The sequence below is a fragment of the Gavia stellata genome, chromosome 16 (genome assembly GCF_030936135.1).
Source record: "Gavia stellata isolate bGavSte3 chromosome 16, bGavSte3.hap2, whole genome shotgun sequence".
NCBI classification, from domain to species: Eukaryota; Metazoa; Chordata; class Aves; order Gaviiformes; family Gaviidae; genus Gavia; species Gavia stellata.
Genome location: NC_082609.1, coordinates 2,516,733 through 2,543,799, shown reverse-complemented (window position 1 = coordinate 2,543,799; position 27,067 = coordinate 2,516,733). Strand labels below are relative to the sequence as shown.

Sequence of the window (27,067 nt, the reverse complement as noted above, 5' to 3'; positions counted from 1 at the left end):
TTTAACTCAAACAAAAGACTCTCCATGCTGCAATGCAAAAGGCTTAATCCTAGCAACGGGATCACAAAAACCACCTTAAAGAAAGCCGTTCGCTGAAGCGCAGTATAGGCGTTTGCACCAGGCTGCGTTTGCACTGCCCTGGAGTTTCATAACCCAGATCCTGCCCCTCCATTCTCTTGCACAGCCCGGGATTTCTGCTCAAGGGAATATCGCCCGTCTTCCCCGCTCCTCTGTCTCTTCCAGGGTATTGCTGCAGAGAAGATCAATCTAATTCATCGGGAAGCGAAGCGCCGCTTCGGCAGCCGCCGGAGCGTACATGTCAGTCCCATCTATCCTCCTCTAGCGAGCGCGGTCGGAGTTGAGTCTCATGACCCAAGTCCCCTGGCAACTGTGGCTGCCGTCCTGCACCTCGAGCCGCGGCCGTTGGGAACCCAGCCCGCTCGGAGGAGAAGGGGGGGGCGAAGCAAGGCGGCCTCCTTCCAGACTGCACCCCCAGCCTTTACATTCCTGGAAGCGACGGGATGCTTGTGCTGGAGCCCGGGAGAGCGGAGGCAGAGGGGTGGAAAAGCGAGCGCTGACAGCCATCATGTGACCCAGCTGTCAGCGTGTGCCACCTGGAGCCGCCATCCGCCGCCACCAATCCCAGCGCCGCCGCCGACCCCCGCGCACCATCTCACCCATAAAAGAAAGGCCTTTAAATGTTTAACTACGCGGGGTCCTGTCTGCACGCGCGCTGGGAAGGGGGAAGAGGTGCCTACAGCTCCCCAACGCTTGCCGCCTGCCTCTGCCTCGCTGGTTCTCAGTTCTTCAGCGTGTTTGCAGGCGAAGTAAAACCAGCTCTGCGCCGTGTATTGCAGCAGCACCCACTCCCCCTCCCCATCGGCTCCTATAAGAACAAAGAAAGCACTGTATGCCCTGTAAGGGCTCATTAATATTACAAGTGAAGCATCAGGAACATGCAAGACAACTGGATGGCAATACATAGGTTTTTTTAGGGGAAGGGGAAATAAAAAAAAGTGAAATAATGCCCACAAAGAAAATCCTGACCAACCTGATAGCTGTAAACAAGGTTTCACGATTGCTCTTGTGGTAACCCGGGCCATGCTAGGAAGGCTGCCCGGTACGTCACAAAAGCAAAGAGCTTGCTATTTAAAGAACTTTTTTCTCTAAATTGTGGGGGAGGAGCGAGAGAGACGGACAGGGAAGTGAAGAAGGAACCGGGCATCCAAAAAAGCAATGTACATTAAAAGCCATCAAGTACTGTCACAGGCGTATGTGGGGCCAATCATTCATACTATTAATTTTGTATTATCTTCGGGCAAAGATCAAGAAATATATAAAGGCAGGAGACTGTAGCACCATAGCTCATTTTTTTCAGTGTCTGAAAACCTACCGGTTTTGCCAATATTTCAAATACAAAGGCAGCAAAACTCCATTTATCATCAGGATCTCCTGTCCCGCTGCATCCCACAAGCCAAAGTTTAGGGCTATCGATGATTCCCCTCTTTCACAGAGTGGGTGAGCTGATGCACTTGTTCATGGGCTCTGGCCCCAAGACCCAACAATCCCAACAGCCCGGATGACGTTTTGCCCTCCGAGATGGATTCCACTGGAGAACACCGAGCTCCCTCTTCTGCTACACATCTCCTGGATTAAGTTCAAGGACAAATCCTTAATCTATTGACACAACAGCAGTTTTGCTGCTGACTTACAGGAAGGTAATATTTTTATGTTTGTTGCTGGGCAAGTGTTTTGACACAAATGCAGTAAAACTAAGGAGACAGACACTTGGTTCCAAGTATCTTTTCTGACCATGAATGTTTTATAGGAAATTTCTCATTTCGAGATGAACAGCTGAGGTCCTGACCCCACACAGACGTAGACTTAGCTTTTCGTGTGTGACCAGTGCCAGGGAATTCAATGGAATTACTCACATGAGCAAAATTGGGCATGTGCTGTTTACAGGATCCATGCCTTAAAACCAAATTTTGCCTTTAAAGCTTAAAATGCCAAGCCTTGGGAGTTGCAAGCAATAACGTTTGACCTCTCCCACCTTCTTGATCTAGTGAAAGGAATGTGCTGTGCACAGTAACTTTCTTTACCTGTGTGGCAAACGCATCACTCTCTAAAGGTTACTGATGTCAAAAGTGACCTTTTTTTCTTAGACATGCAATGCTGAGAAGTTCAGAGCAATGTATTATGTAAACATTTATTTACAGGAGTAACATCTAAGGTTTCCATTTTACCTCAAGGTAATCTGATGCGTATTAAAGACAAGTGCTTTGAAAGCAGACCCAGCCTCCATCCAACAACTGACCAGGAAAAAACATTGGAAGGAATTTCTCTTCAAATAGAGGCAGACTTAAAGAGTACGGAGAGTCAATAGTGCTTTAGCCAGATCGGTGAATATTTATTGCCTGAGGAAGGACTTCAGATACGCAACGTTGGTTCAAACACACTGTTACCATTCACACATCCAAGAAAATACTCGGCCCTCTTTAAGATTAAACATGCACCATCCTCTTCTCTAGGTGTATATCCAGGCACAGTGAACATCCTATGTTCTGATCTGGAACTGAGGAGGGAAGTTTTCAAAAACAACGCCTGATTCTAAATTTCTGAGGACGGTGAGATGTTCTGGTCACACCAGTATGTACCTATGGTATTTTAAACCCGGGTCCAAGCCTGCACTCAAATCCAAACCTACCGGCTGCCAGCTGCAGACGCAAAGCCCTGCTCAGAGGCGGTTCGGGCTACGCAGGGAAGGGGGAACGCAAGGCGGGCGCGCAGAGCCGTAACCCACCCTGCTCGGTGACAGCAGCTGGCAGCGCAGAGGGGCACGGCACAGCCCCTCGGCCACTCCTCCTCGCTCCTTACCTGCACTGTTTCTGGGGGGAGGAAATAAAAATAAACCCCAAAATGGGCCGCTGCTTAGTAGAAAAGCTATAATTACAATATTGGTTGTATTCCAGATACAGTAACTTGTTTTCACCTATGCTGTGAAAGCTTTATGGGCTTTGCAACAGGCCTACGGCATCTATCATTGAAAGGTGTCTCCAGAAAGGCAGCTTCCCCCCCCCAATTCAAAAAAATGTCCCTCATTTACCACCTAAGCCGTATTCGGCTTTGGCAGGGCATATGGTACTCTCCATCTCTTTGAAAGGGTGCAGGCTTTTTTTAGTGTTCATGTGTGTACATTTGAACTTGGAAAACAGAGATGATAGTATTATCTAGCTTGATAAAAACACCGAACAAGTTCAAAAAATAAAGTGATCAAACTCTCCTGCCTTAGCCCATCACCTTGCAGAGAGATCTGGGGAGGGCACTTCAGTATCCATGCACATCCACCCGAGTCGGATGGGGAAGATGTGGGTGATGGTGTCCAGCCTCATCGAACAGCCGAGAGGATGAAGTACATCCCACCCAAGGGATTCTGTGCAGACCCCGATGCCAGACTGGGGCTTGTTCTTAAACATACGTAAGTCAAGAAAAATCCTCAAAACAAAAGAGCACTGAAAAGAGTTACTTTCTTCATTTTATCCAGGGGCATTTCTGAAAACATTTAGAATTACTGGGAAGGCTCATATGCACCTTTTGGGTATAAATCCTCCAATTTTAAACCGAGGAGACAACAATTTGCTCCAACAACAAGCTAAAAGAGTATGAAATTATTCATTTTTGTTCTCCACTGCCTTAAAGAGTTTTTTTGAGTCTTTCTCCTGAAAGAAGGCTTCCCTCACACATGTTGTAAACGCATAGAACAAAGAGCGAGTAAGCAAGCCAAGAAATGTTTATTGCTTAGTAATGCACGAAGGTAGAAGCTGGAAGCCACACTAGACAAAAAGAAAGAAAACCAATTAGGATTTTACTTGAAATCTAACTAGAAATACTTGGATACCATTTCTCTACAAAATACTCGCCTTAGTAGGATTACCACTGAGCTAGAGTCTTAAAAAAACGTGCTTTCTGTGCATTTTTATATCCCTGCAAAAAAAAATTCCACTGAATTCCTCACTGCTGGAGAAGAGCAGTGGACAGTATGAAAGCATAAACCCTCTGTATACAACTGGAGCACATACACATACCTGCACGCACCATAGATACACACGCACAAGTAGAAGCCCAGCCAAAGATCAGCAAGAGCCAAAACGATGAGAAAGATCACTGCAAGCAGTCTGCAGGTTTTTCCACACCTAGGGCCCATTTTCTTTAAAGGAAACCAGATTTTTAAATACTGAAAAAAGTGCTTTTCATAGGCAATACAAAAAACCCAAACAAACACACAAAAAAATCAACAGAGGACCAACGTTTATAAACTCTCCATGCACAGGATTTTCACTAGCAGCAAGAGGTCTCATGACTGCAATAAAGCTTCTCTACGGGTGGTGTAAAGGAGCATCAGCATAAATACGGATCTGCCTGGGAGCATTCCCAGAGGGTGCGACATGGAACATTATCTTTCTTTTAAAAACATGGATGCTGAGACCTCAGCAGATTGACTGTCCCCTCACTGTTTTAATTTTTCAAGTCATGATAAAAGATGCTGAAAATAAAAATAACTATCAAAGGAAAAATCTGATGCATGGTTAAGCTACTGGAACATTGGTGTTTGTTTTGTATCACATTTCCAATTGCAATCTACTATAAATAAGACAGCGAACAAACCTCCATAACACCAACTGGTACTGCAAGACAACAGGGCATTTTCCCCCTGCCAAACAGTTATTTTATTGTGCACTCTCGGGCGTGCAGAGTAGAATAATCTTTTGCTGTAGCTATTAAAAATGAAGTGTAAATAGTTCAGTATTGTGTGTGTTTAATGAAAAGTTGGGAAGAAAAAAGTTCCAATACAAATTGCTTTTGGTGTACATAAACAGTTGTTGGAAATAAAGAATTTTCTGAAGCCACGCAGAATTATCTAGTGTAGCAGAGGAGGGTTGTAGGGGAAAGTCTTCCCCCCCACCCCTTTATGTTGTGTAATTCTGGAGATGTCTATCTAGATTCTTCAATCCTTAAATCCACACATAAAACTAACTCCTGTTTTCCATCCCCTCTTCAAAACGTGAATGACAGTATGACGCTCAGTGACATGCAGCACCTATCTTTGCCTGATACATGAGAGTTTCCAGTAGCCAATAAAGCCAACTTTGCCTGTGAAAACCAGCATCTCTGTTACATCTGAGCTACCACTGTTGAGAATTACTAATATGATAAAAAAGTGACTGTTTCACAGGGCTAGACAGAACAAAGACAAGCTCACAGGCTTAGAAGTATCAACGGCAAAGTTTATTGCTTAGATAACTTAATGGTGAATTGCTGCTTTTTATTTGGGAGATCATGGATATTAATAGATGATACAATGAAGAGAAAAGAAGATATATTAGAGTCAAGGTTGACTGCAAGACCTCTGTTGCCATGAAAACGAAGACATCTTAGAGGGATCACTATAGCTCCACTAGTGCTATCAATTCTAATATTAATAATAAACCCTTCAATGACCCCTGTACAAGAGTACGTTAGTTGAGGAGTCCTGACATTTTCATTTTTTAATAGACAAACATTGAATTCCCTGTATTTATCTTCAGCTTAAAGAGTCTTTAAGGCTTTTATTTTCATGCTCTTCCCAGCAACTGTAAGGACTGTTCCAGTTTTCTTCTTTTTACGCAAGTGAAAACTGAGATTCCCAAATACATTACTTCAGGAGATTTAAAAAAAAAAAGCTGCAAGATGCATAAACAAATTGCTAAGGTACTCTAGTTATGCCTGCCATGCCATGTGATTTCTGCACCGACACTGAGTAAACACATCTAAATAAGCATATTTTTTTTATCAGAGAGATACATCAAGAAATAAATAACTTTTTAAAGGCTAAAAGACTAGAATGCAAACAGCTGCATTTTTTTATGTCATGCTTTTCAACCCGTGAGCTGTGCCGGGGTGGGCGAGCGGGGCCGGGCGATGCTGTGCCCAGGGTCCCAGGAGGCAGCGGGTCCCTGCCGGGGCAGCTGCCCACACCCTGCTTTCTCCTGGGCTGAGCACAGCCCCGAAACCCACCGGCCTGGCAGCAGGCAGGCCAGGATGACCGCTGGTGGATATCTGCAGCCTGGAAATACCACACCATGGAGCACCCAAACCACCGCTGCCCCCGGTGTGCCAGCGCACGACGCCAATAAAAGCGCCCGCTATAGACCCAGGCACCTGCACAGCCCAGCGTGTCCCAGGCGCAACCTGGGAACCCACCGCCGTGTCAGGGTGGAGGTAGCCATCTGCTTACGCTGATTAAAACATCCTGTAATACTTGTTTCGTGAGTTTTATAAGGGGAAAATATATTGCCTTGGTGGTGAAAGTCATACAGCGCGAGCAGGCAGCGTGGGGATTTGAGCATTCTTTGGCTGTAGGCCACGGCCATGTAATTGATTAAGGTGCCTGCACTTGTGACTGAGTGATAATTGAGAGCCCAATAAATCTCCACACAAGTATTTGCCACTCAGAGATGGAAAACAATTCATATGGACTCTTCATAACGGGCTGCGAGCGGAAGAATTACAACTAATATTAAAAATATCAAGAATCCCCCCAGACCACTCCGAAGAGTGGTGCTTCCTTGCCCAACATCCGTATTTCCAGTTAAATTACCAGGAACGTCAAATGCACAAGGACTACAAATTCGGGCTTTCAGCTAAGTCATCCCCAGCACAAACTCAAATCATTCCAATTTCTCGAGATTTTGTTCGGCACTTCCAAGCCTTCTCTTTCCCCTACCCCAGATCTCATTTATCTGCACAGACAGCATTGCTTTAGCCAAGGTTTTTGTGATTTTTTTTTTTTTCCCCTTGGAAAAAAAAAAGCGCAAAGCTGCAGCTGTTCAGGGTTCCTTGGAGAAGGAGGAAGACAGATGTAAGTAGTTATTCTCCAAAGATTCACAACGATCAGTGCCTGAGCAGCATTTTACTCTGTCCCTCATGTGACTGTTTAATTAGGTGTTGATTCACTCAGTCATGAGACACAAGGAAACAGGGCTGCAAGCCCTAACGTCAAAGAAAAAGTAATGCCTGTTCTGCCAGTTTCTGTATTAGCAAAGCACAAAGGGGACATCCAGTTCCGAGAAGCAAAACTCATGTTTCCTTGCCCATAAGCCAAACCATCAAATCACTTCAACCTTTCCATATGAAAGAAAAATAAAAAGACAGACATCTCAACGATTTTGGAGCAAGATGGTTGTGAACTCCCCCATTATTCTCCACCGTAAGAGCCGAGACCAGCTCGGGCATTCGCAGTGTGAGCTCCCCGGCCGAGCGCTGCGAGCGGGGTGTGCCCTTCCATCCGGTCATCCAGGTCCAAGCTGCTTCGGGAGAGCATGCTTTCTTCTGGGGTTGGTTCGTTTGTTTGCTTTTGAAGAAAGAATACAAGCTATTTTGCTATGGCTTTATTCCTGAATGTTAACAGAATTTCTTAGCCTTCTTATTACCAACAAGCTTTTCTGTTATGGGGTCCGGTTGCCACAGCAACAGGCTTTTAAAAATATCAAAGACATTTTCAGCACATGGTAAACCAATTTCACAAACTGTGTATATTTGTAATAGGAAAAGCTGGCGGACAATTACTCGTATGTACTCAGTTCAACTGAGGTTTGATGTAGGGATAATCCCAAAATGCTGTTTTCAGTCTAAAGCCTGGTTGTGTCGAGGACTACAGTGAACTTCAGCTTGCTGTGTTACCAGGGCATTTATCAAGACGGTCACATGAAATTAACGGATGATGAACATTTTTCCAATGAAGGTGACATTTAAGCTCAGTGTGTCACTAAAATGCATTAAATGCCAAAAGCTTTTTTCCTGATGAATACTACCTTAAACCTTTGCTTTGTAGCATTTTAAAGATTGTGTGTTTGTAGCCTTACCCTCTTCATTTGTGTAGATTTTACTCCAAAAGAAAAAAAAAAATTAGACTCTGGATCAGCAACTTATTTAAAACACATGCCTAATGCTAAGCACATGAGCGGTTTCGTTGGGAGCAATGAAACTACTTACATACTTAAAGTAAAGCACATGGCTTAAGCAGAGTGCTGACTCAGTCTTATTCCCCCCTCAGATTTCACCAAAAGCCCATCTCAGTTACACAGGAACAACTGCAAACTAAAGACAGAGGATGGCTGTATAAACAAGTATAACAAATTAATGTCTATGGAATGAAATCCCAGTCTGGCCTATCTGTACGTGATACTCATTTATACCGATATCCCACGAGTGCTAATGATAGATACTCCCCATGAGTCAACAACTGTCTGACACCGCTGTATTTGTCACTTGCGATCTAAGCATCCTCCGACACCCTCAGAAGTCTGATGCGATGCTTAGTCCAATTCTGCAACCTTTTTGCACGCCGAGCGGTTACTTGCTTCCGTGACAGCTCTGCACCTGGGAGCCTTTAACCAGCCCCCTTAGTTAACCCTCAAAACTACTAACCAGGAAGGTCACTGCATTCCAAGGCCACTGCCAGGCTCTGAACCAGAAACAATCAGGAACACTTTCACAGATCCGCTGAAAAACATTCATGAATCTCTAGGTGGACTGGAGCTATCCTGCAGCTGCTTTTCAGGAGGGAAGACTTTTCCAACTTGGCTCCAACCCGTGCACTGAACATCCCTCCCTTACTGGATCTACAAGTTGAACAGGCCCCTACTTAATTTGCGGAAGGGATGAGCTCTTGATTTGCGCAGATATTGCAAGCACCCCATGACTACTGTGAGGAGCCTAGACTGCTCAATTCTCCAAGGCAAGAGTCATGCTGCTCAATTGTTTTCCAAATTAAGCATGCAAAGGTGACCTGAAACTATTTCAGGTAGATCTATATAGAGCAGACGCTAAAGACATTGCTTGACTTCACTTTTATGTAACTCATAAGGACAAGAGGACAAATAAAAATCAGATGCTTGAACAAGCCACATGGCCATACCACTTCATTTCATACCTGCAAAAAAATACAGACTGCCGGAATAACGGAACAGCCTGGCACCTAACAAACAAACGCATGAAAACTGTGAGGTCCTGAATACTTTGGTTCCCCAAAGCAGAAGAGCACTTCGGCATGCTTTTAGCTGTCAGCCAGCTAGTGGTCCCTGGGATTTTAAAGGAGCTGCTCAATCTTTAAACCAAGCTTAACAAAGTGCTCTGCCGGGTTTGCAGTGGAGTGCCTTGTTCACTGCCATACTGAACTCGGTACTCTCACATTTTCTGCCATCCTCTTTGGTTTTCCAAGTCTGACTACATGCTCACAGTCTTGGTTTTCTAAGAATGGTAAGAATGGAAAATACTGGGCATTGCCCTGTGATGATTAAACAAAATAAGCTTTTCACACAACTATTCATCTAGAGGGATTTTCCACTGCAGAACAGCTGAACTGGTCAAGGCTTACTGAAAACTCCACGAGACAGATACATGCAAGCTCTGTGTCCACATAGCTTTTCTTACTGTTAAAGTCTTGGTCTGTGATAAAGAAATTGCAGGTCCAGCTTTACATGCCCTCCCTGGGTATCAGCACTGAAACTCACTCCAAACACACACCTTCCTTATCACGGGATTGTGCTGGAACACACGCTCCACACCAGCGCTGCCTCACAGCTCACAGAATCAACAGAAACGCTTGATAAAACCTACATTGTTCCACTGGGAGAGGTTGTACTTAATCAAGAGATATATATATATATTTAGTGTATGTTCAATAAACCCTTTTTGCCTGTATGAGTGTAGTTCCAGACGCTCCCGACCAACACAGCTTGCCAACAGATGTGGCTGGGGCAGCTCCCGCCTGTCTCCTAGAGGGACTCTCCTGGGGTTGCAGCAGAACGAGACATTTCTGACTAGCTCCCATCAGCTCAGCATCACCTCTTGCATCTTCGGCAGTTCACGTACTGCAGTCCAACATGAACAAAAAAAAACATTTATTTTTTCCTCTCACTCCTATGGAGTGGCAGACTCAGCTTTGCTTTCTCATTCAAAAGCATTTCCTTGCCTCATCTTTTTTCTCCCTATTCAGTCCGTCCACACAAGCATCGATAAGATGTGGGAACTTGAAGAAGCCTAGTGCTGCGGGTGTCCTGCTGCGAACCAGTAACAGCACCACATGAAGCTATTTATTCTGCTGCATCAACAGGAAAGAAAGGCTCACATGCTGGGCAGCGATAGCTGTCAATGCCACCAGGACATTTTGGACTGGGTTGTTTTGTTGGAATTTTTTTTTTTTTTTTTTTTTGAAAGAAGCTGTTGGCAAAGTAGTCGCTCACTTGGCTCTTCCTTTCCCTTTCCCCTTCTCATGCTAGCGCATGTCATTTGAAGTGACACAGCAGTAACCCCAAACAGGATGCACCCTACTGCTGTGGCAGGAGGAGGAGGGGATGGTACAGCACCCAGGGGAAACCTTCAGAAAGGAGAGGCAGCACTGCAGGTCTCAGACAGGACAAAACTAAGAAGAGAACAGAAAAATGGAAGGGAAAGTGAGCTGGGCTTTAACTCTTTCCTTCCTCTCTCTGTGTGTGCACGTGTGTAAATACTAGTCTCCAAAGCAGAGCACCAAACAACAGGGACAGTGATGATGAGGGAGAGCGTTACGAGGCTCAGGGAATACAAAGCAGAAAGAATCCTGTAAAGTGTATGCATTAAATCACGGCAGCACCAACTAGACTTGCACACCTATCTTTCTATCTTTCTGAACAGAGAGCAACTCCAAAATGCTACCACTTGACACTCATTACACTCACTTCACACCCAGCATTTCCAGCCTGACTTATTTTTTGTACCTAGCAGCTGTCATTGTTCACGTTATACCTTCCAAATAAAAGCACCTATGACCCCCCTAAATCCTCACACAAAAAGCGTAGAACTATGGTTCTGATCTAAGAAGCGAACAAGTCTGTCCAGCATTGTATTAAAACAATGTAGGCCTGTCTCCACAGTGCACACATATACTGGATTTCTCTATCCCACTGCTGGGGCAGACACAAAAGACCTCACTCCAAAGACAACAGCCAAGCACTCTGCTGGACAGGGTGGGTAGGATTTTGCTTTACGGTCTTCTGATTACTGTAACTTTATACCGGTGCACACACACTCAGAGCCATGACAGCAAACAAAGGCACTGGGGTATATTTTGAAAAACACATATATATGTATACACACACACACATATATAGGAGACAGATCTGAGAGTATGGTTTTTCTTACTCTTGGGATCTCTTTTCTTCCAGCATAAATATCCTTTAGCAAAGGTCAAGGCTGCAGCACCGAAAGCCTTCAAACCCCACTAATTATGCAGAGGATGCTCAGGACTTTATAGGACTACACCATTTTGTATTTGCCTTCATTTCTAACTTTCTCTTATATTTTTTAGAATTTATATAGAAACAATCTCCTGTCAAACTCCCTGTTCCCTGTACATTTTGTTTTCCTCTGTTTTCTCTATCCATAAAGATAAGAACGACTGCCATTAGTAAAATTTTACTTTATCTTGCATGTTTTTTTCTCCAGTGTGGGTGTGGACTAATGTCATGTCCTGAGTGTAATTTAGTTGATTTGTGCTGCTTGCTACTAATAGAAAAGACCAGTCTTTAAATGAATATATACCAAATCGGGGGTGGGAGGGGACGGGGGACAAAAAAAACCCAACCCAAACGAACAAAAAACCTAATACCTGGTGTCTTACCTTCTGTCCCCAGTGTGAAAAAAAAGTCTTACACAGCACACAAACACAAGCTATCTAGCAGTTCTGTGAGCATTCTTCAATGGAAAAAGAAAATCTGATAACACATTTTAAAATAGATAAACTTTCAGACTAACCAAAATAATTCATTTGAAGATAACTGCATGTAAGATACTATTAAAAAAACCACTAAAATGTAAAGCAAGTAAATTAAATCCGTCTTATACCAAAGTGGTATTTTTGCTTATCTGAAAGTTTGATAAACATTTCTGTTCATATAAAGATGTAATTCTGTTACAGTCTCATAAGAATTTATTTTAAGTAGCTTTGGTTTTGGTTTTTTTTTTTAATTCTATACCTTTTAATTATGTCTGTTTTGGAAAAACGAGGTCATGAGTTCATGATTAGCATCTCTTGTATGACTAGAAAAAGCATGTAGTTAAGAAACCAACATGCTCATTTTCACAGCTGCTTAGCCCTCCATGCTGTCAGTAGAACAATTTCCTTTTCTACTAAGAAAGTAGAGTAATTTCCAGTAACTGCAGCTGAAATATGTTTAACTACTGAAAAAAACCAGCCACCTTTTTCTGTCTGACTATTTAAGTTGTATATCAGAGTTTGGGCTGCCTTTAAATAGAACCACAGTTAAGCTCTGTAAGCCAATTCACTGTCCTAACATTTGAGGCATTTCTTTAACTCCGTCTTTGGGGGTAATACTGTTATTTTTCCTGTAGGAACAAGAAAATTCTGGCAGACTTCTTCCTTAACAGCTTCTCAGATGTTCAGATAATGTCATTCAACTGGAACAAGCTTCTGAGAAGGAGAGCGCACTCACCCCATGTTTTGCAGCCTCTGTTCCCTGCACGCACAACCACACAGCTTATCATCCGCACCTATTTTTCATTAACACGTGAACTAACATCATTTTTCTACCAATTTCTGGTATCAAGTTTCATGAAAAGGAGTAAACAAACCATTCAGCCAACTCTCCAAATGGCAAGAACATTTTCTAGGTAGGTCTTTGGGGCGGGCGGCAAAATACCCGACGAGAATCTCATTCCTGTTCGATAGCTGATTTCTCAGCTAACTGCTCACACGTGCGTCCTTCTGACTTACTGTCCTCTTCTGTAATTGCCCCCAAACGTGGCAAACTAAGTGCTGAGTCCACAGTCTTTGGAGGCATGTTTTTCCCTTGGGACAAAGCTGTGCAAGGAATGCACGAGACAAGAGAAATGTGGGCATGTAGCAGACTCTGTATTTTAGTACTAGCTAGAAAGCAGAATAATTCAGCAAACAGAGGTTTTGATATCCTGGTATTCACAGTAGTCCAGGACTGGCCTTTCTTGCGATCACACTATAGCTGTTCCCTGAGCAAACTATGAAGCCACATGTCTACTGTCTTCTTCCAATATGCCTATACACTGGCTGTCCCCACGCCTCTTCCGTCATGCCCACTGGAAAGAGCAACACGACGAGGTGTAGCCAACTCAGAGCTTCACGGGTACTAACGGGCAGGAGGCACCCAGCACCACGTACAGGATTTTCACTAAAGTTACAGAAACTCAGCTCAGTCAGACCTCTATTCTCGTGTTCTCCGCCACACATGACTGAAGTTGATCAAAAGGTTTAGAAATTACTAAGAGGGGAGTGCAAGACCGAGCGCAGCACTGCATGAGCCACCATTTCCATAGGTACCGAGGCTAAAATAAAAAACAAAGAAAGCGTATAGCAAAGCAACTGCTTCTATGGGCGATGCTCAAACAAACAATTTACCTTCTCCATCTTAAAGTGGAAAATGACACAGGAACTGGGGTGAAGATACTGCTTCGGCTTAAACAGGCACAATGCCAGGACCTTAAGTCAGGGCTGAACTGAACTGAAAGTTTCTTCATTTATCAACTAAAACAGATGGCAGAGAACTGTAATTTGGCTCCTGTTTCTTTCCAGTTATATATCACGCAAACTGAAAGGGTAGAGGGTTTGTGGTGCTATTAGAAGTTTTATGTTTTGTTGACATGTTGGCTGGAGCAAGGGAAAGACATTTGAAGACACTGCACGAGGCACACGCAGATCTGGAGGAGTTACCAAATACCACGAAAGTGCAGGGCACGAACAGTACCTATATTAAAGGAAATATGATTGTTTCTGTGATGTATTTTACTCATTTTAGACCAAAATCAGTGCTGATGATGTTGTGGAAACATCCTGGAGAAACAGAGCAGGATCTGTGGTATGTCATGGTATGGAGGGGATCGCGCCCCTGTACTCGGCACTGCTGAGGCCGCACCTCGAATGCTGTGTTCAGTTTTGGGCCCCTCACTCCAAGAAGGACATTGAGGTGCTGGAGCGTGTCCAGAGAAGGGCGACGGAGCTGGTGAGGGGTCTGGAGCACAAGTCTGATGAGGAGCGGCTGAGGGAGCTGGGGTTGTTCAGTCTGGAGAAGAGGAGGTGAGGGGAGACCTCATCGCTCTCTACAACTGCCTGAAAGGGGGTTGTGGGGAGGTGGGTGTTGGTCTCTTCTCCCAAGTGACAGGACAAGAGGAAACGGCCTCAGGTTGCGCCAGGGGAGGTTTAGGCTGGATACGAGGAAAAATTTCTTTATGGAAGCACTGGCAGAGGCTGCCCAGGGAGGTGGTGGAGTCACCATCCCTGGAGGTGTTCAAGGACCGTGTGGCCGTGGCACTGCGGGACATGGTTTAGTGGGCATGGTGGGGTTGGACTTGATGATCTTACAGCTCTTTTCCAACCGTAGTGATTCTGTGATTTCCATGCTTCAAGATCACTGCTTTCAGCACAGGCTGCTTCCCAGATTCGCACTCAGACTACAACCACTCACGGAGTGTTGTTGGGTTGTTCAGGCTGAAGCGGACAGGGGGTGTCTACAGCCGAGCTTGTTGTCACTAAGCGACGCTGGCACCGCTGCAGAGTCCTTCACCTGTACAAACTGGGGGTTTCTTTCAAGGCCGTAGTTTCAAAGGTAGATAATACATAAAAGCTGGAGGATACCCAGATTATCACCCCAAAAGCACCAGGCAGGACTGCTGAAAATAAAGAACTTAGAATGTAGTCAAACTGCTTAAGGCCAAAAGGTTAATCGCTTGGTAAGGGCTATGAAATTACTTTTCCGGAAGAGACAGAAAACTTTGTACAAACACCTTGTACTCGTGGATGCATGCTATATGCACGCACCGTTAGTGTTTTATATGCAGTCTGTGTAGTTTTTGTGCTGCAATTCACATGTTTGAACAAGTTTCTCTGCAGTGTATTGTATTATGAATAATAGTATCTACAGAAGCTATCAGTTTCAGAAAAGAAAAAGGTCGTACTTCTTACACAAATGCGCAGAATTACCTCAATTAAAAGCTTCGGTTGAGCACCAAGCAATAGCACAACGCATTGTTGTAAAGATAAATAAATCCTTTTTGATACAAAGACTGCATAATAACTGTTCACAATTCTACGAAGCAGAACACATTTGGGCATGTATTTTTAGAAATAAGTGATTAATCCTGCAGAGAGAACTGCCCCTTTTGAATGTAATCATTATGGTCACATTCCTTAGGCGCAGCAGAATCAACATGTATTTTGTGCAAATGAGTTTTCTCAAAGGAATATTTCCCATATATGAATTCTGTTACTGCTCAGTGTAAGGTGGAGTAGCTGGCACATTAGCAAGTTATTTACAGATGACTAAAATTACTTCCTGTTTTTAATGGGCATAACTTTTTTTCCCTCCAGCAGATATTTTATAGAACAAGGTTCTCTATCTATACCACAAATTCAAATTTTTTTCAAGTCCTTGGAGACAAATTTTGCTCTCAGCCGATTCTGGAAGCCCAGCACAACCACGCTGTGGATTTGCTGGTGCAACTGAGCTCTGCATTTTTCCTAACGTTACTCACGAACATGTGATCTTGCAGACGTTCTGCTCCAGATGTAGCAACAGGAGAGAACACAGCCTCTGAGCATGAAACCACCATGTGCGTTACTTTCCACTCGTAAAACACGCTTCTAAAGTGGTCACCTCCAGCATTCAGCCAAAATTACAACACAAGTTTCAGGCTCCAAGTCACACTGGACCAGTTTATTCCAGAACAGAAGCCTAAATTCATCCAAGCTGTCACCATGAGCATACGCTAACTCAGCATACGCACAGCAAAGGATAAACCCCCTTTGAAAAGACAAAGACAATCCGTCAGTCAACCAGAGGAGCTGATCATCCCAAGAACGCAAGGGTTTACAATCCAAGGCAGGTGAAAACACCTTCAGTCACCAGAAAACAAATGGCGGAATTGTTTCAGAAAAGACGACGACCTCACGGTGGACAAACAGGTATGTACACCCCATGCTCTTGGCACATCTTCATGCTCCTATGACCTCACCGTGAGAAGAAGGGAAAAAACAGGACCCCTAAGTTTGCAGAAACACCTTCTTACAACACTTGCCAGCGTAACCCAAGTGTAAAGAAGCATTTTTACTTTAGTATACCTACACATACATTTTCAGGCACACAGAAACCACAGCAAGAAGTCAACATACTCTTTCTCCCACAGTGGAGATTATGGGCCAGCTCACCCTGACTCCACAGAACAAGCACAGGAGCAGGATCTGTCTCAGCCCTGTTGGGTCAAACCCACAGGGAAGAGGAGAGCAGACATCCATGCCTTCCAGAGGGAAAACTGCCACACTTGCTTGTCTGGCACGTACCATTGGAAATCCAAGAGAAACTCAAAATCAAAGGATTCACCTGATCAGCTGGCAAGATCCAAACTAGTACCACGGCCCGAAGGCCTAACCAGCAGAGATCCCTGCGGTAAAAAGGCACCACGTGATTCACTCACTACAGCTTCTCCTCAAAAAGATTTCTAACTTAGAGGAAGGAGTTGAAATGCTGGAAGGGGAACCAAGAAAGTGACTGTTCCAAGGGCAGCTGGGCGAGGCAAGGGACCGCAGGCCATCCTCAGAAACCTGTGCCATCCCAGGGGGAGGAAGTGATGTTGCAGGCTGAGAGGAAGCTGAGCACGCCAACGGCACCGACCTCATGATGTGCAGTAAGGGCAGCACGACCTCCTGATGCCATGTTCTCAAGTCACCGCAAGATCCCGACCAACACGGGAGATGCCAGTATGAAAGGCAATAAGGGTGACCCTTAACCTGTGTTAGCTCATTTTGTGTCTTTACCTCCTCCTAAAAATGTAGAGAAGAAACGAGCAGAGGGCTTTTCCACTCCACTGTTCATGTTCCATGTGCGACGGGAAGAAGCTGAACGAAGCGAGGGCTAGGCAGGATGCGTTCCCACTAAGGCAGAGGAAAATTTTCCAAGGCACAGTCAGGTAGGCACAAGCACCCCAACAGTTTTCAAAGTATTTGGTTATTCCCTGTGTTCACATGCACCTAGTACGATGGGGGTACTGATCCAAGTTAATTCCTTTGGATCTGACGGTAATACGAATAAGTAACGATCACTGGCTCGACCACTGACCCTCTGATTTGCAGCTCCTTCAGCCACTGTAGAGACCCAGCTTGCACCACTGCCTTATTCAGAGCTAGCATATAATTTTCAAGGACACGCTGGATCTTTTAGCAGCAACACATGCCCACCTGGAGAAGCACTTGGAGACCTACAGAGTGGTGTCAAGGAGGGCTTGGAGAGTGGCCCCTTCAGCAGAAATTGTCAAAACTTTCTCCATGCTCCAGAGGTGCTTACTGGAACCTATTAATTTGTATGTCTCTGCTTCCAAGACTTAAAGCACTGGAAGGTACATAAAAGCTCAGATGACAGGAAATGCAAAACAGAATTTGGCAAAAAGAAGTACTTTAGAAAACAGCAATATATTTCAAAATACAGGCCAAAGTCATCATAGCAATAGAGAAAACGGTGCATAAATCAAAGTGAAATATTTATTAAAACTTGCTACACTCAAGCTAATGAATACAACCAAAAAGCCAAAAACTCTTCCAGAGATATTACAGAAGAGATGGATTTTTTTTATAAAGAACAAAACTTAAGGGACATTAAAGGTCAGAAATGAGCTTAATAAAAACACAAGAGCATTTCAGATGTTTAAGAATTTGAATAGTCTTAAAAACTTATGGGACAAAAGCTTTTTAAATTCATCAGATAACTAGCGATGATGAAAAGCTGGAGCTATTACAAAATGAAGTCCAGCTAAAGCTCTTTTTGAAGATAGACTTTGAGGTGGTGAAATCCCAGGAATTTTACAACTAAAGGTGAAAGACTTGCAGAATGCTAGAAGTGAACAAATATCAAAACACACTCTCTCATTAACAGCAGGTTTTGGTCAGACCGGCTTGACGCATTGACAGTACTGTTGAGGAACAGCTTTAGAAAGCCTTGTGCGGCGCTGTTAGGATAATGAATTCACTAGCTGTATTGCTCACAAGGACTGACACAGCTTGGTAAGAGATTTGCTTCCCTGGGCTCAGGAAGGCTGCACACAAAGTTACCTGCTGTGGACAGAAAAGCCTTTGACTGGATGGAGTGGGATACCTTGTTTGCTGTGGAAGGTAAATTCAGTAAGAATTCTGGCAGTGGTTTGATCTGCTCAATTGTTTGATGATACTAGAGTGTCCAGACACCGCTGGCTCTGAACTCCTTCGGCACCTCACGAAGCCATACCTCAAAAATGGAAAGCAACATGCCAGTCTGTGGTGGTTACCCCTGCTCTGAGCACAGGAGGAACAAAGACAAAACAGTCCCTGTAACAATACCACATCATTTACGTCACAAGTGCTAGCCACCTTCAGAAATAATGTGAAAACTTACCAAGAAGTTTTGTGGGTAAAACTTTGACTGGAAAATCTATGTAAAGACAACTTTCATGTTCCTCCTTCACCTTACTCCAGTCTCCACGTTAAAAAGTCCCCAGCTACAGGTCGTTAGATATCTCCGAGTCTCTTTGCAGTATTTCAAGAAATTAGCTCCTGGTTCAAGAAGCAATTATGCCCTTGTAAGAAAGCATACAGCATTTTTACTGTGCAAGAACAATAGCTCTGCAGAGGAACTGGCTCACGAAGCATCTTTGTATCATGCTACGCATTTCCAACTCTAGGTTTATTGCTATTCCCTTGATGAATCCCGCTGCCAAAAATTATGCAAAAGGAAACAAATCTTAGGATACCATTTAAAGTCACTGCCTTGGAGAATAGAAAGAGTCTAGGCTGATGGGGGATACCTGCCTAGACAGATTTCAGGAAATACTACTTTGTAGCCAGCCTTAGGCTGTTCCTATCTCAGGAACCTGGCAACTATTCTCTCAATAAAGGAGCAGCACAAATTACAGAAAGGCCCCAAGAAAGCACGTTTCCAGGATAACCAAAAATGGCCTTCTCCATAAATAAAGAAAAAAATGTTTAAAGTTATTCCTGTACCTTCCCACTTGGAAAACTGCGCTTGTCCTCAGAAATACCCAGATAAGCAAAGCAAACCCCTAAAGGAAGAATGTGCCCAAAGATACTCCACACCGTTGGTAAGACTCGAAACTGGAAGGGGTTCTTTCAAGCTTGAACAATTACCACACAGCTGTACCTCTACAACAGGTGCTTTAACAAGAGCAAAACAGAGTTTGCAAACATTGGTGGAATGCCCCTCGGGGTGAGATGGTACTTTAGAGCTCCCTAGATTAAAAAAAAAAAAGAAAAAAAAAGAAAAAAAAAGACACTGACACTGTTACTGAGCTGTAGCATAAAAAGAACTCCTAATTAGTAATTCCTCTATCCCCCAGCTAGGTGGGAAGGATGTCTAGAGATACAAGGGAACAAGTATTTGAACTTTATACCCAAGATGGAAATAAACACTGAGTTTCCCTCCTACATATAACCCCAAAATGTACCAGTCCCATAATTCAGTATTACAGGACCATCCCTCTTCCTCTGCTATAGGTTAATAGTGCTCCAAGCCCAATTACTATCTCAACAGACACACTCTCCTGCAAAAACTCTGCTGCAGTCCTTACAGCTGTATTTACTATTGGAAATACTGCCCACATATCCTAACAACAAAGATATAAAGCCTGAGACCTCTCAGTAATTTACTGAGCTTTGGGCTCATTCTACCGAGCCCATTTTGAAGAACAAAAAGCTGTTTGAGTTATCAGTGGTTTCGCAGCTCCCTCTTCTCCAAAGCAGTGAAGCAGACCCCTAGAAAGCCAGAAAAGAAACAGCAGCTCGAAATCAGTATCTGTGGCAGTCAGTAACGTAAACGTGCAGTGGAATACTTTGTGTGCCCATATAATATTTAGCAGAAATGCATGGCTGCTTCTGCTTAGTTTAAGGAAGTTTTTGTAAGATTGTTTCCATTTTACTGGGGAAACTGATCAGAAAATTCTGGGACAGGGTTCATTTAATTGCTATTTAGAAGTGTATATACATTTTAGACACATACAGCATACATGAAGCTGTTCACATGAGTTGTATTTTTACAACAGGAGTACTTTGATTCTAAAATTCTAGAAAACAACATAACCTGAAATCTCACATTCCTAATAACTGTAACAGCCCAAGCCTGGGCTGAGCTCTCCTCTCACCAGCAGTCGCCAGTGCCAGATGCTACAATATGGCCAAGAGCTCCTATTTATAGTAAAAGTTACCCTCAGGGAAAATCCACTCACGTGAGTAGTATTTGCAGTAGGCAGCGGGTATTCTACACCTTGGAACTTAAGGGGTTGTCTCTTCTCTAGAATACTTGCAGGTGTTTCTGTGTTTCTTGTAAACAGATCTTACCACTAAAATTTTGAGTATTCTTGCTTACCGCATCAATGTCGAGCTGTACTGAGAGATTTCAGTCTAAGGGCCAAGCCTGCCAATTGCCCTCGGTGAAACTGAAGAGCTAAAATACTAACATGTAGTGGATCTATTGTGATTTCCTAAGGCTTAGTCTGTAAAATAAACTGCTTATATATATAGATTGATTTAAAAAAAAAAAAGGCAAACTGGTACATCAGCAAATACTTTACAGTTGCTAACTTACTGGTCACATCACTGGAACTGTTAACCTCTCCAGCACCTAGTTCTGAAGGATGTTACACAGTTTGTCTAGACCCAGATGCATAGAATTTCACACACCCACAGCACAGAAGGAGATTCTGGGCAGGTTAAAAAAAAAAAAAAAAAAAACAAAAACCCAAATCAAGCAACAACTAAACAAAATACATTTCCCCTGAAAAAGTATTATTTTATTTTTGAAACAGTGTAAACTCAGATTAAGTAGAATTTATGTCCTGGTAAATTTTCACAATAAGCCTGACGGAAATGCTAAACTTATTCATTGTCAAAAAAAGAATGAGCATCAAAATCATCCTTAAATGTTCTGCTATACCCATGTCATTGCCAGAGCAGTTGGGCTTTTCTCTCTAAGTGCATATTATTCACAAAATAGATTAAGAGAGAGAATTTATGTGAGTTTTACGGTTGTTCCACACAGTTCCCTCAGTAAGAGGACCAAGCTTTCAAAGTGAAGACAGTCAGAAATAACAGCGCTGAGAATATTTAGAAAATATTCTCTTATTTAGAGTATAAACAGACAATAATATATCAATCCATAAACATAACCTTGCCCCAATGAAATTGATGAGGCTGTTGCCTTCAGGTTTACTGGAACCAGGAACACTCTAAAAATCCAGAGTGCTTGTTTCCAGTCTCCAAAGACCGAGCTGTAATAAATAATGGTCTTTGTTTTGTGTATTACCCAAAAGTTTCACCAGTAACTGATAAGACGATACATAGTGAGGATTAACTAAAGACTTATTCCCATTTGGAAAATTAAAGCAGCCGTCAGGCAACATGCCTAGAGGGCATCTGTATTAGTCTTAAAAAAATAATACTTGGCTCTCCTATGTAAGAGCTGGGTCTCCCACCCCGCCAGAACCTTAAGTCAGAAGAGCCGTCAGCGTCTTCCTGCGATTTTACACCTGTGGGTCTGCCAAAAAAAAAAAAAAAACCAACAAAAAAACCCCCTGCAAATTCACTAGTTACCGGTTGACAGTTCACATCACAAAGTGAAACAGCACCACGTAAACAGAGGAGGGAAGAGCAGACAGAGTGACATCTTTTTTTTAAATCTCATGTCCAGTTTGGCAAAGAACGATGCGGGTGAAGAGGGAAGAAGAGACCTTGCAGAGTACTCACTCGCGCTCCTTTCAACACAGGCGCGATCCCCATGTTTCTGCCCCACGGTCTGCATTGCAGCTGTTGAATCAACCACCAGCCTCTACAAATCCATCACTACAAATGTCTTAACGGGGGGGAAAGGCAAGGCAATTACACAGAGCAGCCCTAAGGCCCCTTCCCCACCAAGGGGCCTGATCCCAGTATTAAGCTGATTTAGAAAATAAGATGACAGAGACATCATTAAAACGTTTTGTCTCTTAAAAAAGATCATTAAAAAAGGAACCACCTTCGCAGCAAATAGCAGAGAGGTGCGCGAGCAGCTGTGATCAGTGTCTTTAAAAGGTGTGTGCTAGCAGGTAAAGCACTGGATTTCAGGTAACGTCCAGGAGTGCGTCCTGACTCTGTAAGGACGCAAAAAGACCCATCCGATATTCTGCGAACACTGTGACACTTAAATACTGCAGATATACTATTAACCACCGAAACTGCTAAACTGTAGCACCGCAGTTAAAAGGAATATCCCACCACGTAAAATTAAGCCCATCAGTCAGAGATCTCCCTTTACAGAGCAACCCAAGGGCTGATCATTTGTAGGTAATAAATTTCAAGGCAGCGGGTGGGAGGAGAGCTTTACCACACTATTAGAAGTGTTTCAAGAAGCGCGTAACTCTTACTAATGAAGCATATTGTATTTGCATCCAAGTCGCAAACTCTGCGCTTTAAAGTGATTTTGCAGGTTACCTCTTCGCTACGCCAGCCAGGACCGGGACCGCATCGCTTTCGAGCGTAATCATGATCCACTCGTGGAACAAGACTCCCTTTGCAGCCCCCAAACCGACCTCTTTCCAAGCTAAACTGACCCCCGAGGAGGCCCCGGGTGATTCCTAGGCCCCCGGCGCAGAAGCGAAGCCCCTCCCCGCACCAAGTCCCCCCGCAGGACCGCGGCCGGAGCCGCCACCGCCTCCCCACCGAGGGGCTTCGCGACCCCGCGGCCGCCCGGCTGCGGCGGCCCACCCGCCCCGAGGGGGCCGGGAAAGGTCTCCCGGAGAAGGGCTGCCTTTCCTGCCTCCCCGCGTTGGGCTTGGCACCTCTCGGCGGATCCCGTTTTGTTGCGGTCAGAGCATGACAAATTTCAGGAGAAACCCTACACCTCTCTTGGCAGCGGCCAAAACTTCACGTTTTCTCCCCCCTTTCCTCCGCGTTTCCGAGGTCGCTCCCCGGGGACCGCCGCCCGCCCGCCCGCCTCAAGCGGAATGGCGCCTTTCCCCCCTCCCCGGCCTGCAGCATCCCCGGAGGGAGCGGCGGGGGGCCGGGGCCCCGCACCCGCCCCGGGGCGGGGGACGCCGCCGATCGCCAGCGGGAGAAACCGAGAGGAAGGCGGCGGCGGGCCGACCTGGGGCCGAGCCCCGCTCCGCCGCGGGCTGCCCGGGGCAGGGGGGCCGCCCTGAGGGGAGGCAGCCCGGGGCGGGGGGAGGCACGAGCCAGCCCTGAGGAGAGGCGGCCCCCGGGGCGGGCGGGGGGGGGAGGCAGCCGTGAGGCGGGCAGCTATAAGGAGGCAGCGCGGCGTCCCCGACGTGGCGGCCCCGGGGGGGGCTCCCGCCCAGCGCCCGCCCGAGGGGCTCGGGCCGGGGCGTCGCAGCGCTCCCGCGGCAGGGCGGGGGACGGAGCCCGGGGCCAGCGGGACGCGCGCGGCTGAGGAGAGCGGGGGAGCCGCGCCAAGCGGCCCCGCCACAGCAGGGGCTGGGGCCGGGAAGCAAGGGGGCTGCGGCCCGCCCTCCGGCGGCGCAGGGCAGGCGGCGGAGGGCGGCAGGGAACTCGGCGCAGAAGTTCGGGGCAGGGGAGGAGGGCGGCCCCGTCCCGCTTACCTGAAGACACAGTCGTCCCTGGCGTCCCTGGCCGGGGAGATCAGCCCGTGCTTCTTGTTGAAGAGCTTCTGGAACAGGGTGGGCGGCATCTTGGGGCGCCGCCGCTGGCCCCCGCCGCCGAGGCGCTGGGCTCCGCGCAGCGCCGTCCCCTCGCCGCGGCTAGTTCCGCCCGCCCGACTCCATTCGGTGTCACAGTCATATGACAGACATTAGTCACTCCGCGCTGCCAGAAGAGGAGGGCCGGCGGGGCGGGGCGGGGCGGGCCCGGCCGGGCGCTGCGCGGGCCGCCGAGTGGCTGCGGCGGCCGCCCCACGTGGGGAGCGGGCCGGGCCGGGCGCGGGGGGAGCCGCAGCCGCAGCCCCCCGCCGGGGAGCGCCGAGCGGCCCCGCTGCTGCCTGCGGCGATAAACGCCCGAGGGAGCGCCGGCGGGGGCTCCCCGCAGCCCCGCTCGCCTCGGCGGCTCCTGCGGCCGCAGCCAGCGGCGGGGCGGGGGGGGCCGCGGCTGCTCCCCGCGGTGCCCGGACCGCCGCGGGTCTCGGCCGGGGCCGAGGTATTTCCCCTGGGGGCTGGGCAGCGAGGGGCGGCGATAACACGCCGCCCTTTTGTTTTCCTTCTTCAGAGGGAAGTTGAAGACTGAAGCACCCGAACGGCAAGAAGAGGTCACGACCTGGGTATCAAATCCTTCTCGTTGCTGTAGCCAGCACTTCAGGGACTTCCCGTGCAGGGCTGCAGCACAGACAGGTGACTTCTTTACCCCAAACCTCGGAAATCCAGCTCCTGTCCCCTTTCTTCCTCCCGTGAACCTGCCTGGGCACACGAAGGGGTTCTCGCACAGCAGTAACAGGAACAGCGCGGCTCAGGGGCGCTCGGCTCAAAACCTACACGGAAGGTGGGCCAGGTGTATTTGCATGCAGAGGAAGCCATCATCACAAATAAAACGTCCACCTGCAAAACACTATTTAGGACATAATACGCAGCAGGTGAATCCAGGACAAATGTATAAGCAAAACAAACAAAAAAGTGACAGATTTCATAAAATGAAAAGATGAAAAGGATCTGCGGATTTTTGCAAAACCCTTTATTGGTGTTTAAACAAAATGGAAACACTGGTTACAGTTAACAGACTCCTTCAACGTCTCACTGCTCAGATACACCACTACTAGAAGTTTAATCAAGAACTGACAAAACTGACTCATCTGCTTTCCCTAGAAAATGGAATTAAACTGAAACAGTGTAGGGTGTATGATGTAAGATTAAATTAAGCAGATTATTTTTAAAAGGCATAATTTAGTGCATGTGTAACATATCTATATAATGACTCCTCACAATCAGCCATCTGTAGGAACTTTGTTTTTCATCTACTAGACATTGAAGATAACTCTAACAGAAAATAGGAATTCATGTTCAGATGCATCTTTTCCCCCTTGTTCTGTATCAAAGATATACCTGCCTGCCATAGATTTACAGATGACCGAGCTTTACATCCTTTCACCACGTGGAAGCCTCCTAGCTTCAAGACAGGCATGTAAATACAGTCTCAAATATAATGAGTCCTCAGGGAACACTGCGAAAGAATAGAATTTTGGCCAGGATATACAACTCAGCTTTCAGTACTTTCACAATTTACAGCACTGCAGATTTAGCTAACCTCAGGTGCATTACAATTCAAGCTGATATGAGTCCCTTTAAAAGTAAAAATTAATCTGTTCCAAAACTCCTAAATTAATAGCAAGTGATTCCAATCAGCTTGATTGACATTCCTTAATCGAGGGAGTGGAGGATGGACAGTAAGAGAAAAAGGGATAAATACAAGTTTAATCATCCATTCCGCTGTAAAAACCTCCCTGTAGGCAAATCTTCGTACCTACACAAAGAATATGAATTTCAACTTCTCTGTCCATTCAGCACGTATCACCTTGGGCCCCAATCCTATCCTTTCTGTGTTTAGAGATGATGAACCAAACCAGAACCATTTGCATGTACGGTCTTTACTGTCCAACAGCTAGCACATGTACCCCTATAGCACTCTGGTGCAAGAAGCAAACATCTTTCATTGTCTCTGAGCACTTTAAGCCAAAGTCTCCTAGAAGAACACTTCAAATAACAAAAATAACCAAACAGTGTTAATGCAAAACCTCTTAGATTTATGTATAATACATTCGCTAAACATGCATCTGCAATGCACAATCCCTAGTGATACAGTATTATCGCAGTTCTTGCATGGACTGACTCGCTGTAAGTGATTCCATTCAAGCCATTAAGACTTCATCATGTCCTGGATGTGACAGAGCAGCCCTACTGACACTGAACAGATTTCCCTCCTGAATCACTGCACAAATAAGCTCTTCTGTACTACCCGTTAACTGGCTGTGACCCATAACCTTTATCCACTAATATGGAAGAGCCAGTTTCCACTTTGAATGAAATTTTATGCGGTCATTCTTCAGTTTAAAACCAAAACATGGGAAAATGCCTTCCCTTTGAGAAAAGCAGAACAAGAGTCGGTATTGTTGCGGCCTCAAAATGAATAAAATTTCCTTCCCTGGGGCAGGGAGCTGGCCTGGTAATTAATTATACTTTCTCCAAGAGACAGACAAAAGATGAAAATCAGAAGCAGCGCTTTTGTAACTGAAGGGAAGGACAGGAAAGATTGTGGATCATGATATTTCTGTCCTATATAGCCTCATGACATCAAGAAAAACAAAACTCGGCAATTTTCAGGCTGCTACAGCCAACTCCACAGTTACATGCCATATTTTCTCCTCTTGCACTCTCCAATTAGTCAGTATTAGTCCATTTCTTGTACAGAAACTATGAAATGGTTTGGGCAAAGTAAGTGCTTTTTCCTAGGACTCCTAGAACACCCTTACAATAAACACCTCTCTTATTCTGGACCATCCTTTACTTGAACGATCATCATAATCACAACTTACTACATACGCAACTTTCAATTTTGCTTAAAGCTACATCAAGGAGCTCACCTCTGTTGCCTAGGGGCTCTAGGTTCTTGCGTAATTACCAGTGCCTTAGTATTTGCAAGAAGAAGGGTATTGATAATTAGAAGCATACCCCGAGAGGACTCCAAGGAGTTACTGGCAGAACTCATTCTACTAATGCTTAAAGGAAAAATAATTTAATAGCACCATTTTTAACCTTGAGCCATATAGTATGTTCATACAATACTTGTTCATAAACTAATCTAGCAGCATTTATTTGCGCTTCCTTCTACCCCAGAGCAATGGGAAAAGGCTCAGGGTCTGAACTTTCACAGGTATTTTCAAATGTAGTCAAACTAATTAAAATTGTGGATTTTATATATCTTCTTGACATGCTCTTTTTGGAAACATGGAACTATTTTCCAGGGCATGAATATTCTGCG

General features: G+C 45.3%; 1 protein-coding gene across 1 annotated transcript in view; it reads right to left on the bottom strand.

Moving 5' to 3' along the window:
* FNIP1 (folliculin interacting protein 1) overlaps positions 1 to 23,777 on the bottom strand; it is a 68,216-nt gene extending 44,439 nt beyond the window's left edge. The window contains exon 1 of the mRNA XM_059825274.1: positions 23,689 to 23,777. Within this exon, the coding sequence (XP_059681257.1) occupies positions 23,689 to 23,777 (89 nt within the window). The remainder of the gene's footprint in view (positions 1 to 23,688) is intronic.
* Positions 23,778 to 27,067: the final 3,290 nt, after the last annotated feature.